We start from the raw sequence: 15450 nt of genomic DNA, 5'->3' as shown, positions 1-15450 counted from the left end.
TCTTTACGCGTCGACGCGCTGGTTTCACTTCCTGGTTGTAAAGTCCTGCGTGTGTTGCAGAGCGATTCACCTCCAGAACAACAGGTGGAGTCACGTGTTTTGTAGAAGACGACCTGGAGAGTCACGTCTTTGTGTGTGGAAGTCGCTGGTTGCTTTATTTATGTATCATAGACTTTATTGCCCCGTGCATCCACACTGCTGCTTTTCATCAAGGACACATTTGTCCCGTATTTTCCTCCACGACTTTGTTCCCTCGTTTGTGGAGATCTGCCTCCATGAATCAGAGGCCATCCGGCGTCCTCATAGTCCGCCAATGACGGCTTGTACAAGCGCTCGTATTTAAAAGCTCTTCAATCTGATCCGTTCTCTCGTAAACGTTCTTCCTTTTAATAACGGCCGTATTGTGCTGTGAAAACGGAGACGTGAGACTCTAAAGGACGTAGTCAGAGACCAATCACAGCCTGCTGCTGCAGGAGGCTGCAAAGCTTCAGACGCTAATCTAGGAAAATGGGTCGACGCACGTAAGGAGGCGTGAAAAGACACGCAAGGGACACGCGAGGGACACACGTCCTTGTGTCTCTCTGAAAACGCAGAAGCATAAACTAGGCTTTAGTGCGATTGTCAGAGGAGGATCCCTCTCCCGGGATGGACCGACTGTAATGGATGACTTATGTACAGAATGAACAATGCAAAAGATGATACATACAATTCCAATAACAGAAATTATTCAAATAATTGTGAGTAGTAAGCAGGTGTACAGCAGGGACAACCACCATCACATAGAACCACCATCACATAGAACCATCATCAGATAGAACCACCATCACATAGAACCACCATCAGATACAACCACCATCAGATAGAACCACCATCACATAGAACCACCATCACATAGAACCACCATCAGATAGAACCACCATCACATAGAACCACCATCACATAGAACCATCATCAGATAGAACCACCATCACATAGAACCACCATCACATAGAACCACCATCACATAGAACCACCATCACATAGAACCACCATCAGATAGAACCACCATCACATAGAACCACCATCACATAGAACCACCATCACATAGAACCACCATCAGATAGAACCACCATCACATGGAACCACCATCACATAGAACCACCATTAGATACAACCACCATCAGATAGAACCACCATCACATAGAACCACCATCACATAGAACCACCATCACATAGAACCACCATCACAAAGAACCACCATCACATAGAACCACCATCACATAGAACCACCATCAGATAGAACCAGGCAGGTGTCAGGACCAGGGTCCCGAAGGAACCACGATCTACGGAGACCTGCTAGGGGAGAAAGCACAAACTAACTCCCGGAGAGAAGCTGAATTAGTGATGTGCATTAATAAAACGTGGATTATGGTAGAACGAGAGCGTGAGAGGAGCTCGATGTGTCCTAAGAATTCCCCCAGCAGTCTAAGCCTGTAGCAGCTTAACTAAGGGCTGGTCCGGGCTCACCTGAGCCAGCCCTAACTGATGTCAGTAAGAGGGAAGGCACTGAGTTCTAAAAGTCCAATTACCGATTTGTTATTTAGGATAACACGTCAAAACAGTAAACGTTACACACAAGCGCGGCATATAGACACACACACATACACACACAAGCACGCACGCAATTTTCCAATCAGGATGACATGACGATTATCTCTCGCCCGGGCGCGTGTCCCCGCGCACACACCTGCAGTTATTACTTGATTTGGTGGCGATCAGCAAAGAAAAAGCGAGCAGAACAGCGTCCGGTTGTGACAAAGGCCTCTCGGACATTAATGCTTAATTATTGCACAGCGGCCAATTATGTTTGTCAGTCAGCATCAAAACACGCGCCGCTGAATATGAAGGAAAACGGCTTCCACCACACTTATCAGTTTAATATTAAGCACAAAATAGTTATTTGTACATAAAATCCATCCGCTGAACACGTCGATCACAACGTTGTAAAAGTCGCCTCAGATCGGTGGTTTTAACGGGTCCGTGTTTGATACGTAACGCAGATGGTTACAGGAATAAGCTCTTAACGTGAGCTGCTCTTTGACGTCCGTGTTGTAGAAAACAGGATCAAAGTGTCCGCAGTGAACGGACGTTAAAAGCAGCTTATTCTGCCGTTTCTCTGTATTTGATTTGAGCGGCTGCATTCATCATTGTGACATCTAAACAATTGGAATAACACACATATTGCATATATAACTATAAGAATAAACAGTAAAAATACAAGTTCGTTAAATAAAACGACGTAATAAGTCTTCTTATGTTTGAATTTGGGCATCGTCTACCTGCCTGCACGTCACTGAAGTGATATGAAAGTTGATCTTATTCGCCCCCCGGACGCTCGATACCTGAAGGTTCTGGCTCACATCCTTTAGTTAATCACTAATGATCTCACTATTATATACATAGAATACTATGAGGTTAATCACTATTAACGTAGAGACACAGATGAGGCTCAGACACATTTCATTCATTCAAGATTTTGTTTAATTTCACAAAATGTATGAACAACTTTGCCGAAAGACACATTGTAAATGTATTTTAAACGTTATATTTCATCACTTTATTTTGATTTCTGTTCTACTTTTCGTTTCATGGTTCTTCTACAGTTATGTTGCCAACGGCGGCTTCTCCTAAAATGAAATGAACATGAAATGAATTCCAAATGCTGAACTGTCAGGCTTTGCTTTTATTCGGTAGCTGACTGGTTTCTATTGACATACATTTACGCTTCAGCTTTCTTTGGCTTTCTGGGCCACTTTCTACAATAGTAGAACTATTATGTAATCAACTATACTAATCATTTGTATAGTCCCAAATATTCACAGTGGCTTATACCAAAGTATTTTAGTGTCTTGTCTAATATATCAGAATACTTTATACTCATCACAAGAAGATGTTTATTAGAATTCCCACACTATGATTTTTAAGGTGTTATAATCCAGTACGTGTGATTAGGAGTTCCACTAGAAGGAGCATCTTCTCCATCTACTTCGTGCTGTACTGACTACTTCTTCTTCTTCTCCACCGTCTTCGTGAAGTTCTGGATGTCCTCGGCCATCAGCCGCGGCTCCTCCATGGCAGCAAAATGGCCGCCGCGGGCCATGGGCGAGTACGTCAGCAGTTTGCGGTACTTGTGCTCCACCCAGAGTTTGGGGGTGTGCATGAGCTCGTTGGGGAAGCAGGCGTAGCCAGTGGGGACGTAGACGGGAACCCTGTGAGGAGACGCCAGGGATGTAGAGACCATATTAACATTTATATCAACGTAGTTCTCAAAGGGTCTGTAGCTGCGCTCCGAGGACCTTCTTCAGGTCCCTGCGGGTGCTTTTGTAGGCCGGATGTCACCAGACCAGGGCAGCGTCTCTTGCTCCAAACAGGACTAAACAAAGCTCCAAATGTCCGTTAAAAATATTAAATGAAAAATAAAAAGCAGGACTAAACGAAGGAGCAGCTTGTGATTTAAAGGAGAATAACAGGTGCAGCCTGAGCTGAACGTTTTATCACCTGAGGCTGAACCCGTGTGGACCTGCACGCAGCGTTCTAATCACACTGCTCTCACATACAGTCTCAGAGTCCCATTCGTGCATCGCTGATAATTCACTCATTGGTTTTGACGTCCAACGTCCGGTGGGCGGATGGATGCGTCCGTGCTCCTCTGCAGGCGTTCACGGGAATAGGCGGTCTGTATGTTAGTGCACACACATGCAGACTATGGATGTGTTCTCATGCAGAAACCAGTCCGGTTACGTGGGAGAAGGTTTTAACAAAAGGGAAAATGGGAAAACGTTTTGACCAAATTGTGACTATTCAGATGTGAGAATAGAACTGGTACCAATGTTCCACAAAAGAACGGACCCTCCCTCTGACTGCATCCATTTGGGGTTTGGGGGTCGTCACTCACCTAGAATGAGGCTGGTTGAGGCCTCGGCCAAAGTTTTCCTTGTAGAACCTCATGGAGGAGACGATGCAGCCAGACGTCCAGTAGATCATCACATTGGTCAGCAGGTCATCCAGAGAGAACTTCCTGCAGGACAGCAGACACACTATTGGTCCAGTAGGAACTCTTCATTCTCCAGTCTGAATGTACTGGTTAGCACTGAGGCTGAAGCTCATCCTTCAGGCTTCAGAGCTTTGCATGTTTACATGGGCGGTTTGATACGGCCTCCTCACACCAGAGGTCATTGAAAAGCTCTTTACTGACCTGGTGAGTCCTCCGTCCTCCAGGTTCCTGAAGTCGGGGCTCGTCCACGTCGAGAACTTCTCCAAGATGTACGCAGCCAGGCCCACCGGGGAGTCATTGAGCCCTCGACCTGCGGGGAATCCGTCACAGCGGTTGTGGGACTGTGGCTGATTAGGGTAACAAGGGGACAGGGGAGGGCGGTTCCGTGTTTCCCACCCAGACATGACCTCACCCCCTCCCCGAAAAAGTATGGAAATGACATTGTTCTTCCGTCGCTCGGCTGTTCTCCACCGACACGTGATCTCTGCTTGCTGGCTGGTTGGTGAACGGCTCCGTGTCCCAACAAGGGCGAGCGCTGCTGGGCCCCTCAGGGTCCCTGACGCCAAAGTATGTCGAGTTTCTGACTGACTCCTAAGGAGACCCGTGCCTTGTGTACAAAGTCGTATTCATGCATGACAATGCACCATCTCACCTCTGGGCATAAAAGGAGAGGGACTCGTGGTGTGGCCCCCATCTTCCCCTGACCTTAACCCGGCAGCATCAAGCAAAAGGTCTACAGTTCACATCCAAGCAGAGACCTTTATGGCATTAAAGCAGAAACGACGAAGGAACTCACGAGATCAACGGATGCAGGGGTTGTGGAGTCGATATCAACGGGTCCATGTTAACATGGAACTTGTTAAGAGGTTTTGGATTTCAGTAGATATGACCTCCTAATGCTGCAAATTCAACAAATTCATTTGTAGTTCTTTACAACGATTCCTCGGGGACCGGGATGATGGAGCGTTTGAAGCAGGGGGGGTCAGTCAGCGCCTCACGTTGGTGGTCCTTACCCGCGGTGTCAGGCTTGGTGGCCTGGATGTGCATGTAGCCAGTCTCTTTGACGGCCTCCACCACCAGTTTGTCCACGCAGGGAAAGAGACGCCGAACGTCAAAGTCAGTGAAGCCGAACATCTTAGGGAAGCGACGGCCCAGCATGACGGAGAGCACCATGGACAGGCCGGGTCTGGAGTTGGGGGCAAAGTTCACGTGCAGCCCTTTGACTACCCTGGGGCAAACAAAATGAAAAGACGAGTGATACATTATTCAGAGTAACTCAACCGGCTATGGAAGTCTCAACGTAGCATCTGGTACTCGTGAGCACTACCGCTTATGAACACCGGACTAGTAACTAGCACTAGTGACGTGCGTCTTACCCGGGCTGCAGCTGAGCCATGTTGGTGGTGACCAGCCAGCCCCAGTCTCCTCCATGGGCATAGAACTTGTGGAAGCCCAGGCGCTTCATCAGTTTATGGAAGATGCGCGCCGCGCAAACCGAATCAAAACCTGTTCACACGCTCACATTTAGAGATCAACACAGTAAACACGGCTCCACGTACAACGCGCCACTACTTCATCAGGTCTCACCTTTCTTGTGTGGTGCTTCTGAAAAACCGTACCCTGGTATGGAGGGACACACCACCTCGAACACAAGATCCTGAGGGTCCGACGGTTCTGTGAGCAGAGGGATCAGCCCATAGAACTCATAGAAGGAGCCGGGCCAGCCGTGGACCATTATCAGGGGAACGGCGGTGGACCCCTCTGGCACGTTCCTGGGCTTCACGTGCAGGTAATGGACATCAATGCCTGGATGGGGCCCATGGGGGGGGACAAGCGCTTAGAGGTGCCACACCCCCCCTCAGTGAACGTGTCAGCAGTGCAGCCTCACCTTCGATGTTGGTTTTGAAATGAGAGTACCGGTTGAGCTTGTCCACTTGCCTCCTCCAGTCAAAGTCATTCCGCCAGTAGGACACCACCTCCTGCAGGTACTGGGAGTTGAAGCCATAGTTAAACTGGCTGTCTTCTAGGGAGGGGGTGGGGCGAGTCTGGTCTATCCTCCTGTTCAGGTCCTGACAGAGGGGGACACGTGGAGGCGTGAGATGCCGCAGCGCTCAGGCCGGCTGCCTGACCTACTGAGGGGGTCTGACCTCCAGCTCCTCGTCGCTGGTGGTGACTTTGAAGGGGCGAATGCTGATGTCCTCCACGCCGTCAGGGGGCGCGCCGGCCCCCCACCAGCCATCCTCCGTCTTCAGAACCGGGGTTCGGCTCTTCTGAACCAGGAAGAAGATCAGCCCTCCTATCGCCAGCGCCACCAGCACTTCTGTGAACATGGCGCTCCGCTCTGGGAGGAGGGGGGGGGTCGAAGAGGTGACACGGGGGAAAGGGTCATGAGGTCAATGTTTGTCAAGACGGCATCGAAATGAAACAATGCTTTTTTGTTATTTATCTCTGCAGGTTGTCCTTTTATCCCAATGAACATTAAATGACTTAATGCAACGAGTGCGTCATAAAAAACGAGTTACTTATTGTGACTAAACGACAGATTGTTTCAGGTCGATGGCGCAATAAATTCCTTCCTGGGGGACAAAAGCCTCCTTGTTACTGCGACCTGCTGACCGGATCCACAGGACTAAGCAGCCTGCGGAGACCTGCATGACAGCGCGTTGCCCCCCATTCAGGGGAGCATCGTGACGTCACTGCCGTGCGGCCCGCGGACAGCTCCGCACCGTTAACGCGCAGCGAGCCGTCCGCCCCGATGCATGCTGGGTAGAGGGCAGAGCGCCCGCCCAAGCTCTCGCGCAATGATTCGCTGGCGTTAACTAACGTAACCTTAACAAAGTTGGACAGCGAGAAGTTCGACTTGATGATTAACGTCAACTAGCGACCACGAACGTACACGTGACCAACGGTTGGACGTGTTCACGCCGCGTGCAACTCACCTCCAGCTTGGTGAAAACAAACCACTTGTTCAGATGCGAGTCGCCGACCAACCGGAGCGTGAAGAGCGGAACCGTCAACACGACGCGCTGACCGCTCCTCGTGCGCGCGCCGCCCCGCTCCTCGTGCGCGCGCCGGAGCCGTCCGGTCCCGCCTCCCGCTCAAACGGCCCCGCTGGGCTTTAAGGCGGCGCGTGCGTCTTTACGCGGCGACGCACTGGTTTCACTTCCTGGTTGTAAAGTCGTGCGTGTGTTGCAGAACGATTCACCTCCAGAACAACAACAACAGTCACGTGTTTTGTTGAAGACGACCAGGGGCCTGTTTCAATAAGGAGGTTCAACCAACTCTGAGTTAAAACTTGAACTCTGAGTTGACTTACCCTGAGATGGGAAACTCTGAGTTTTCGGTTACAGAACAGCTGAAATGAGTTAGTTCAATCAACTCTGAGTTGACCTACTCTGAGTTAAGCGCGTGCACCACAACTATAAAAAGCCATTATCAATGGAGCGCAGATATTACGAGTCACCATGGCAACAGCGCCAGACAAAAAGAGGTCTTCATATTTTTCACCAGCAGAACTGGATGTGCTTATGAAAATAGCTGCTCGAGTCAATGCGTAAGTTTACATTTGAATTACTGTTATACAGTGTTGTGTGTAATTAATTTCTATGTAATCTAAAAACTGTAATTTAATTCCGTAATTTAAAGTAAAATCTGATGTAATTGCATTAAATGCTGCATAAACTATAAAGCAATTCTGTATAAAACAATAGTGGATTTAACATCAAATTTAAAAAGATATATTTTTTCAAGAATAATTCATGCAATTGTATAATGTTTATTTGAAAGCATTAAAAGTGCAGTTTCTTGTCTCTCCTTGTATTGTTCAAGTGGTTGAGGTTGATGTGGGATTTAGAAAGTAATTAGTAATAAGTAGACCAATACTTTCTAGAGATAGTCATTATTACATTAATCTAATTACACTGTTGAAGAAGCCAGTTGTAGTTAGTAATATAAGTGACTTGCCCAACTGTTATAATATCAGAAGTGAAACTGGAAGAACAGTGTGTTATTCAACCTAATTTTAATTTTCATGTAGGTGCAATCCTGCAGGTATTAAAAGAACATGGCAGCAGCTGAAAATGAAATATAAAAACATCATTCAATTTAGGAAATAAAGAACACCATGTAAATTGCTGTGATTTTGTGTTTATTCATTTTTATTTTATTTTGTGGGTGGTTGGTTGTGGTGGTGAATATAATGTGTATTAATCTGTGAAGACATTTCGGCATATCATATCCCGGACTACCCTTCCCTCCTGGAAATCTGCCGGGTTGATGGGGTCTTCCTCTGGGTCTTGTATTTGTAGGGCAGGGTGTTGCTCCCCTCTAATTATGGCAATTACAGGATCGTCCATAAAAGGACATGCCATTTCATTCACTTGATTTGATGCGCTCTGCGTGACTGAAATGTGCGCAATGAATGAATACCGAAAGAATGAATGAGGTGATTAAATACCACTTCCTCTTTAAAAAAGGGGAGGAGACGAAATAAACTCTGGGTTTCCCGAAGAAAACCTGCTCCCGACCAGGTTAGGTTCACAGAGTAAGTTGCCATGGTAACTGACTCTGAGTATAAGTTACCTCTCTTTCTGAAACAGGCTTGACTTACTCTGCTTTCTCAGGTTTAACATACCTCCCATTCTGAAACAGAAAACTCAGAGTTTCCCTCATTTCAGGGTTAACATACTCAGAGTTTTCACTTAACCTCCTTTCTGAAACAGGCCCCTGGAGAGTCACGTCTATTTATGTATTAGTTTATTCATTGATCATAGACTTTATTGCCCCGTGCATCCACACTGCTGCTTTTCATCAAGGACACATTTGTCCCGTATTTTCCTCCACGACTTTGTTCCCCTCGTGTGCGGCGATCTCCCTCCGTGAATCCAACCCGCTTCTAAACCCGCCAATGGCGTCTCGTACAAGCGCTCATATTTACGCATTTCTTCCCACAGAAGTTCTTCAATCTGCTCCGTTCTCTCGTAAACATTCTTGGTTTTAATAATGTCGGTATCGGGCTGAAAGCGGAGGTGTGAGACTCCGTAAAGGACGTAGTCAGCGGACCAATCACAGCCTGGTGCTGCAGGAGGAAAATGTCTCGACACACGCGAGGACGCGTGAAAAGACACCAAGGGACACGCAGGGGGTCTTGCGTCTGCGTCGCTCTGAAAACGCAGAAGCATAAACTAGGCTTGAAGTGAACGTTAGGTGAGGGAAAGGTGGGGGGGGGGTGCGCCTTGACATGTCCACGTGTGGGGGGGTGAAGACGCTGTGGACATCAACACTCCTAGATGTTTCACTGAAGGTCACGCTATCGCCTGTATTACTTCACAGCTCGCTGGCAGTTGACCCCCCCGCTGGTTTGGGGTGGCACTTTGTGTTGCAGCCCTCCGGGCAGAAAGGGTGGAAGTGGGCAGTTTGGATATGGACCCCCTTCAAGAGCAAGAACTACAACCGAGCTTTGCCTACAGGAGCAGGTGGTACAGGGCTCATCAACATACCGGCTTGTAGACCAGATGAACACAGATACTGGGCTAAATACGCATTTATTGAACACGCAACACATGACAAAATAGCATTTGTGTGTGTGTGTGTGTCCTCCGCTCTGTTGGGAAATCAGGTCTGTGATGCATAAAACAACCGTTGTGCTGAAATTGAATCCGACATTGATGTAAATAGAGAAAAGACTAAAAACATGCAATGTCTTCATTGCCGGTCCTTTATTTCTGTCCTCTTTAAAGCTGAAAATAAAACAAGCTCCAGTAAAACAATCAAGGTGCCAAAGCTGCTTACATTGCAGCACCTCTCTTCTTGACAGCCTGCACGCGCCTAACAGGAACGCCGTCTGGGATGAATCACAATAAGTCAAATGAAAGTGGATTGTTTTTATATAAAGAACGTATCATAAACATCCTGAGAGAATAAAACATATACAGTATGCATGACCAGGTCCATGTCTCGGGGCTCCACGTTGCACCGATGGTCCTGTGCAAACAACCACCACCGTGTCCACTGAGCTCAGTCCGGATGCCCGCCGAGCGCTTCAGTCCGTCTCCATGGAGCCGCTGTGCGTCTCCTTGGACACCATGAGTCTCATCAGTTTCCCGTGGAGCTTCTCGATCTTCTTCACGTCTTGAGCCTGGTCCGTCTTGTACTGTAAACACTGTGGGACGTAAAAGGTTTAGTTACCAGTGCATTACTATCAGCACCATCACTGGCATCATAGCCGGTTCATTTCATGCGTTTCATTCATCCTGCGTGTAGTACACAAGCACTTCCGGTAGCCAGATCAGCTGATGATTTCGTCACTGTCTCCAGACACACAGTGCTGGTAAAGACCTTCGATACGTGTAGTTGATGGATCAAACTCATCAGGAAGAACTACGAGTATCGGAAGGACTCATTAACACGTGACGTTGTTGGCAGCAGCTGACGTCACTGGAATGGGGCCCACGTGATGCCCTGACCTCAGGTACAGACCCCGGAGTGACCATTTCCAACAGAAGTCGAGGCTACTCGCTCACGTCACTCACCGCGGCGTTGTCCGTCACTTTGATGCAGAGGTTTCCGTCGCAGTGTCTGTACTTCAGCACCACGCGCACCTGGAAACAAGAACAACGGAACGTCAAGCGCGGCCACGAGCGGCCCGGCTAGCGTGCGGCGCTCGAGCGGTGAACACTCGCCACCTTCATGGGGTCCGTGAGGTACAGCTTCTCCGCCGCGCGGGCGAACTCCTCCCACGTCTGGAAATACGGCATGTCGTCTAACGAGAGCTACGTGACCGTTACACCGAAGAACACGTCTCACTCGGCGGAGCGGCGCTGCTAACAGAACGCCGCATCAGCGCAGCCAATCAGCGTGAAGGGGATGTTGAGCAGAAACCACTTCCGGGTCGCAGCTTCGAAACAAAAGCACGTCCAGCGTTCCTTCTGAGGTTTATCGTATTATTTTGTCATTTCAAATAGTGATTCAAAAAGAGAAAGATGACTCAAATAGATAATACAGGATATTATTTGGAGCCCATTTAAACAAGTTCAAATTTAATAGAATAAAGGACCAGTGACTAAATTGATATGAAGTTCCTATTCATTAGCTTCATCTCATTCTAACACTTTACTTCCATATTTTGATATTCAAATAAACCAATGTAGTTGGAGTTACACTTCTTGAGTTGAATCAACAAGTGCGTGTTAAAGCAACGGAGCTACAAGCTTACACCATATGTCCATGGCCCCGACTGCCCGCAGCCTTTATTCTGACATGATCCTTCGCAGGACCGGAAATAGTTGTGAGGTGGATTGTGTGGGAAATTCAACTTGTCGCCCCCTGGTGGTTTCCCTTCAGACTGAAGCCCGTCCCAGCTCCCTCTCGACGGTCCGCATGGCTCAGAATAAGATTGACTGATTTCAGATCATAGTCATTATTATTGGCTGAGCTGCTGCACTCTAGATGAGATCTAGCGTAATTTTTGAATCCAAGAATGAGATGAGTGCTCAGTCATCATGGAGGAAAGATTCAGATGATCCTTAAGTGGCAAAAGCACTGTATTAAAATCATATTATAATACAACCAATCTGGCCTTGCTCCATTGGCCTTGAGGTAGCATTGCTGCATACATCACATCACATGTCATTTAGCTGACGCTTTTATCCAAAGCAACTTACAATAACTGCATTTCAACCATAAGGACACAAACTCAGAGGAACAAGAAACAAGAAAGTGCAATTTCATCAAATAAGCCAATCTACAACTTGCTGTAGATAAGTGGCGTTATAAGTACAATTTAAGTTCTACAGTTTGTTAGTCTTTTAGTGGAGGAAGAGTCTGAAGAGGTGTGGAAATGTGGATAAAGTGGCATTAATCCGTCTCAATATAAATGTACCACCTCAAAGTGTAGAAATATACAGCACAAGTACCACAAAACTGCAGTACACATACCTAAAAAAATACTATTAAACAACTACCGTTACACTGTTGTTTGATTGGTTGGTTAAATCTCAAGTGTCACGCATTTCGGTCTCTAGTCACGCACACGCGCCACACATCCAACTCCTCACGCCAAGTAATCGGACTCCGGTCCGAGCCGTGTTGGTTACTCCCCCCGGCGGCCGCAGCGTCCACCCCCGACAAAATGTCACGCCTTAAAAAACTTCAGAGCCCTGCTAAAGTTTATTTAGTTGATTTCAATGTAATACTTCTTTTGGGAATATATTGTGTATATACATATATATTTTTTTATAACGCTGCTCTAGTGAATTCCCTCATTGGACTGATCTCTGGTGGGGACGAGTCCACCTACAGGTGGAGTCTGACCATCTGGTGTCGTGGTGCAGTCAGAACAACCTGAAACCTCCGTTTCCTGGGATCCATCATCACCCAGGACCTCAAGTGGGAGCTGAACATCAGCTCCATCACCAAGAAGGCTCAGCAGAGGTTGTTCTCCCTGAGGCAGCGGAAGAAACTCAACCTGCCAAAGACGATGATGGTCCACTTCTACACGGCCATCATGGAGTCCATCCTCTGCTCCTCCATCACCGTCTGGTACGCTGCAGCCACAGCCAAGGACAAGGGCAGGCTGCAGCGTGTCCTCCGCTCTGCAGAGAGGCTGATCGGCTGCAATCTGCCGTCCCTGCAGGACTTGTTCGCTTCCAGGTCTCTGAAGCAGCTAAAAAGATGGTGGCCGACCCCTCCCACCCCGGACAAAAACTGTCTGTGCCCCTTCCATCTGGCAGGAGGCTGAGGTCCATCAGGACTAAGACCTCCCGCCACACCAACAGTTTCTTCCCGTCGGCAGTCTGGCTCATCAACAGAGCCGGTCCCCCACTGCCTGACTATAACACTCCACCGGTCACTCCCCCTCACACTGCACACGTCACTTTAACTGTGTTACTTGTTCGCTAGTGCACTTTATGTTTAATATATTTTTTAACTTTTTAAATATTTTACATTTTTAACTTTAACTTTATTCCCTTGTTTTATACTAACCCGTAGCCTTATTCTACAAACCCATTGCATTAGCATTTTACCTTATTTTATTACTTGTGCACTGCTGTCTTGTTGTCTATTGTCACACTGTCTACTGTCACGCACCAACCGCCAAGACAAATTCCTTGTATGTTTGACATATTTTGGCAATAAATGTTTCCTGATTCCCGACACCCCGACCTCCCGACCTCTGACCTCTCCGCTCTGCATGTGATAAACTGCTTGTTCCTCCTCACTGAGAGCAAAACACTCGACTAGATCTCCACTCTTTGCTGTCCTGCTCCTAAATGGTGGAAGGAGGTCTCTGAAGACATCAGGACCACAGAGAGCCTTCACATCTTCAGACTAAAGACACACCTCTTCAGACTCTACCTCCACTAACACACTAACTACCTGCAGCACTTACATTGGACTCATAATGGTTCTTATCTACAGCAGGTTGTACATCGGCTTATTTGATGAAATTGCAATCCTTGTTTCTTGTTCTGGTTGTTTGAGTTTGTGTCCTTATGGTTGAAATGTTCTTATCGTAAGTCGCTTTGGATAAAAGCGTCAGATAAATGACAGGTGATGTAATGCAGCAAGTTGTACACTAGATGGCAGACAAAGTTGAGGTATTTTACTGAAGGATATTGGATGCACCCAGAAGACTAAACTCCTAAAGGGGCTCTTTGTGCTTCTCCTGCTGATCATAGATGGTCCCAGTGAGAGATGGCGAGGAGTGAGCGGCGTCCAGCTGACGGCTCATTCATCATCAGCTGAGTCAGAAGCAGCTCGTCCCCCCCAGCGCCACATCATCTACTTCAGATGCCACCATCACAGACATGAAAACAAAGGAGGTTCTCCCACGTGACTTCAGAGAGCAGTTCAATGATATTTTCTATTTGTATTGTACGGTTCCCCCGCTGACAACTGAGTGAAAAGCTTAGATCGAAAGAGAGTGACGCCATTGTTTTGGTACCATCTGCCCCCTGCACAGAGGCGTCGTACCAAAGTGCACTGGCATTACATAAAGGCAGAAGGCTTTGCCTCCACCTTTCAATTTCATTTTAAGTTCATAATCCTCTTTGAAAAAAGGACCACTGGGAGCTTCGTCTGAACCTAATAGTCTGAATATCCAGAGCGGCTTATTGTGGACTTAGTTGTGTTATTCTTGTTCTTTAGGTTTTTTCTTTATGGTCTCACTGTTTTCCTCGGTCTACAAAGCAGATGCAGCGCGAGGCGCTAACACAGCTGGCCAGGCTTCCCTCACATCGGGCCTCAGTTAAGGCCAGAAAGGACGCTTTTTGTTACGATGCCTTGGATGTATCGCACTCGTCGGAGCGCTAAACGACAGGTGGAGGACGCCATCTATGCTCATTAAAGCAGTGGTGCTGTTAGATTCTGGCGGTAAATCGGTCACGCGTGTACACGTGTCGCTGACTTGAAGGAAGCTCCACCCAAACAGACGTAGAAGCAGACAACCAGCTCCGTGCTGCACGTTGTTCAAATGAATTACCGTTACTCTATATACATATTATGTCTTCCAGTATAAATCAGTATTTGATTCTGTTTTTTCATTTCTTGAATAATAATTGTATAATTACATGTATGTGAGCTAAATGACATGCACTCATTTCAAAATTGAACGTTGATACTAATGTTTAAAGTATCAGCGTCACCAGGGAGGTGGACCAGCATCATTTATGAGTTGTTGCTGGTCGACCAGCTTCACCAGCATGACCCAGCTTCACCAGCACCGACCCAGCATGGACCAGCACCGACCCAGCATGAACCAGCTTCACCAGCACCGACCCAGCATGGACCAGCATGACCCAGCTTCACCAGCACGGACCAGCTTCACCAGCATGAACCAGCATGAACCAGCTTCACCAGCATGAACCAGCATGGACCAGCTTCACCAGCACCGACCCAGCATGAACCAGCTTCACCAGCATGACCCAGCTTCACCAGCATGAACCAGCATGGACCAGCACCGACCCAGCATGGACCAGCATGACCCAGCTTCACCAGCACGGACCAGCTTCACCAGCACCGACCCAGCATGACCCAGCATGGACCAGCATGACCCAGCTTCACTAGCACGGACCAGCTTCACCAGCACCGACCCAGCATGACCCAGCATGGACCAGCATGGACCAGCACCGACCCAGCATGGACCAGCATGGACCAGCATGGACCAGCATGGAAAGGATGTTGTTCTATGCTGTGTTTTTCAGCAGGGTACTTTGTCATTAACAGTCATATTCACGTTGAATTTACAAAATGCAAAAGTTAGCAAAAGCCTCATGTTTTTCTAATAATACAATTTGGTAAAATATCAAATTTGCAGTTGAGATCTGTAGCAGATGTAACATTTGCGCGGCTCCACGCGGGCAGACAGAACCAACTCAGTTGTCAGGGGCAACGCGGACGTGCTCCGTCCCACAAGTTGC

General features: G+C 47.7%; 2 protein-coding genes across 3 annotated transcripts; both read right to left on the bottom strand.

Moving 5' to 3' along the window:
- Positions 1-2502: 2502 nt before the first annotated feature.
- ephx1 (epoxide hydrolase 1, microsomal (xenobiotic)) lies at positions 2503-7473 on the bottom strand. Of its 2 annotated transcripts, none has more exons than XM_040160064.2 (9): positions 6973-7473; positions 6181-6374; positions 5922-6102; positions 5621-5839; positions 5410-5539; positions 5047-5261; positions 4235-4343; positions 3935-4057; positions 2503-3248 (listed from the first exon to the last, which is right to left on the bottom strand). In XM_040160064.2, exons 2-9 carry the CDS (start codon positions 6361-6363, stop codon positions 3041-3043), a joined length of 1368 nt encoding a protein of 455 aa, XP_040015998.1. In that variant the 5' UTR covers positions 6364-6374; positions 6973-7473; the 3' UTR covers positions 2503-3040. The 2 variants fall into 2 exon arrangements, with proteins under 2 accessions (XP_040015998.1, XP_040015999.1); XM_040160065.2 differs by having other exon boundaries at positions 2503-3715; positions 6973-7219.
- Positions 7474-9735: 2262 nt separating this feature from the next.
- srp9 (signal recognition particle 9) lies at positions 9736-11259 on the bottom strand. The gene is made up of 3 exons (XM_040161243.2): positions 10717-11259; positions 10564-10632; positions 9736-10193 (listed from the first exon to the last, which is right to left on the bottom strand). The coding sequence occupies exons 1-3, from the start codon at positions 10786-10788 to the stop codon at positions 10074-10076; spliced, it is 261 nt and encodes an 86-aa protein (XP_040017177.1). The 5' UTR covers positions 10789-11259; the 3' UTR covers positions 9736-10073.
- Between the last annotated feature and the right edge of the window lie 4191 nt (positions 11260-15450).

The sequence above is a fragment of the Gasterosteus aculeatus genome, chromosome 18 (genome assembly GCF_964276395.1).
Source record: "Gasterosteus aculeatus chromosome 18, fGasAcu3.hap1.1, whole genome shotgun sequence".
NCBI lineage: Eukaryota > Metazoa > Chordata > Actinopteri > Perciformes > Gasterosteidae > Gasterosteus > Gasterosteus aculeatus.
The sequence above is the reverse complement of the archived record's forward strand: the minus strand, read 5'-3'. Positions and strand labels throughout refer to the sequence as shown.

Bases quoted from the DNA above. Each gene is read 5' to 3' on its own strand.
- ephx1 (XM_040160064.2), bottom strand. From the start codon at position 6,363: ATGTTCACAGAAGTGCTGGTGGCGCTGGCGATAGGAGGGCTGATCTTC. The intron at 6,103-6,180 runs GTCAGACCCCCT...CCCCTCTGTCAG, and splicing joins CCAGCGACGAGGAGCTGGAG to GACCTGAACAGGAGGATAGA. The intron at 5,840-5,921 runs GTGAGGCTGCAC...GGCCCCATCCAG, and splicing joins TTTCAAAACCAACATCGAAG to GCATTGATGTCCATTACCTG.
- srp9 (XM_040161243.2), bottom strand. From the start codon at position 10,788: ATGCCGTATTTCCAGACGTGGGAGGAGTTCGCCCGCGCGGCGGAGAAG. The intron at 10,633-10,716 runs GTGGCGAGTGTT...TCTTGTTTCCAG, and splicing joins ACCTCACGGACCCCATGAAG to GTGCGCGTGGTGCTGAAGTA. The intron at 10,194-10,563 runs GTGAGTGACGTG...TACGTCCCACAG, and splicing joins AAGTGACGGACAACGCCGCG to TGTTTACAGTACAAGACGGA.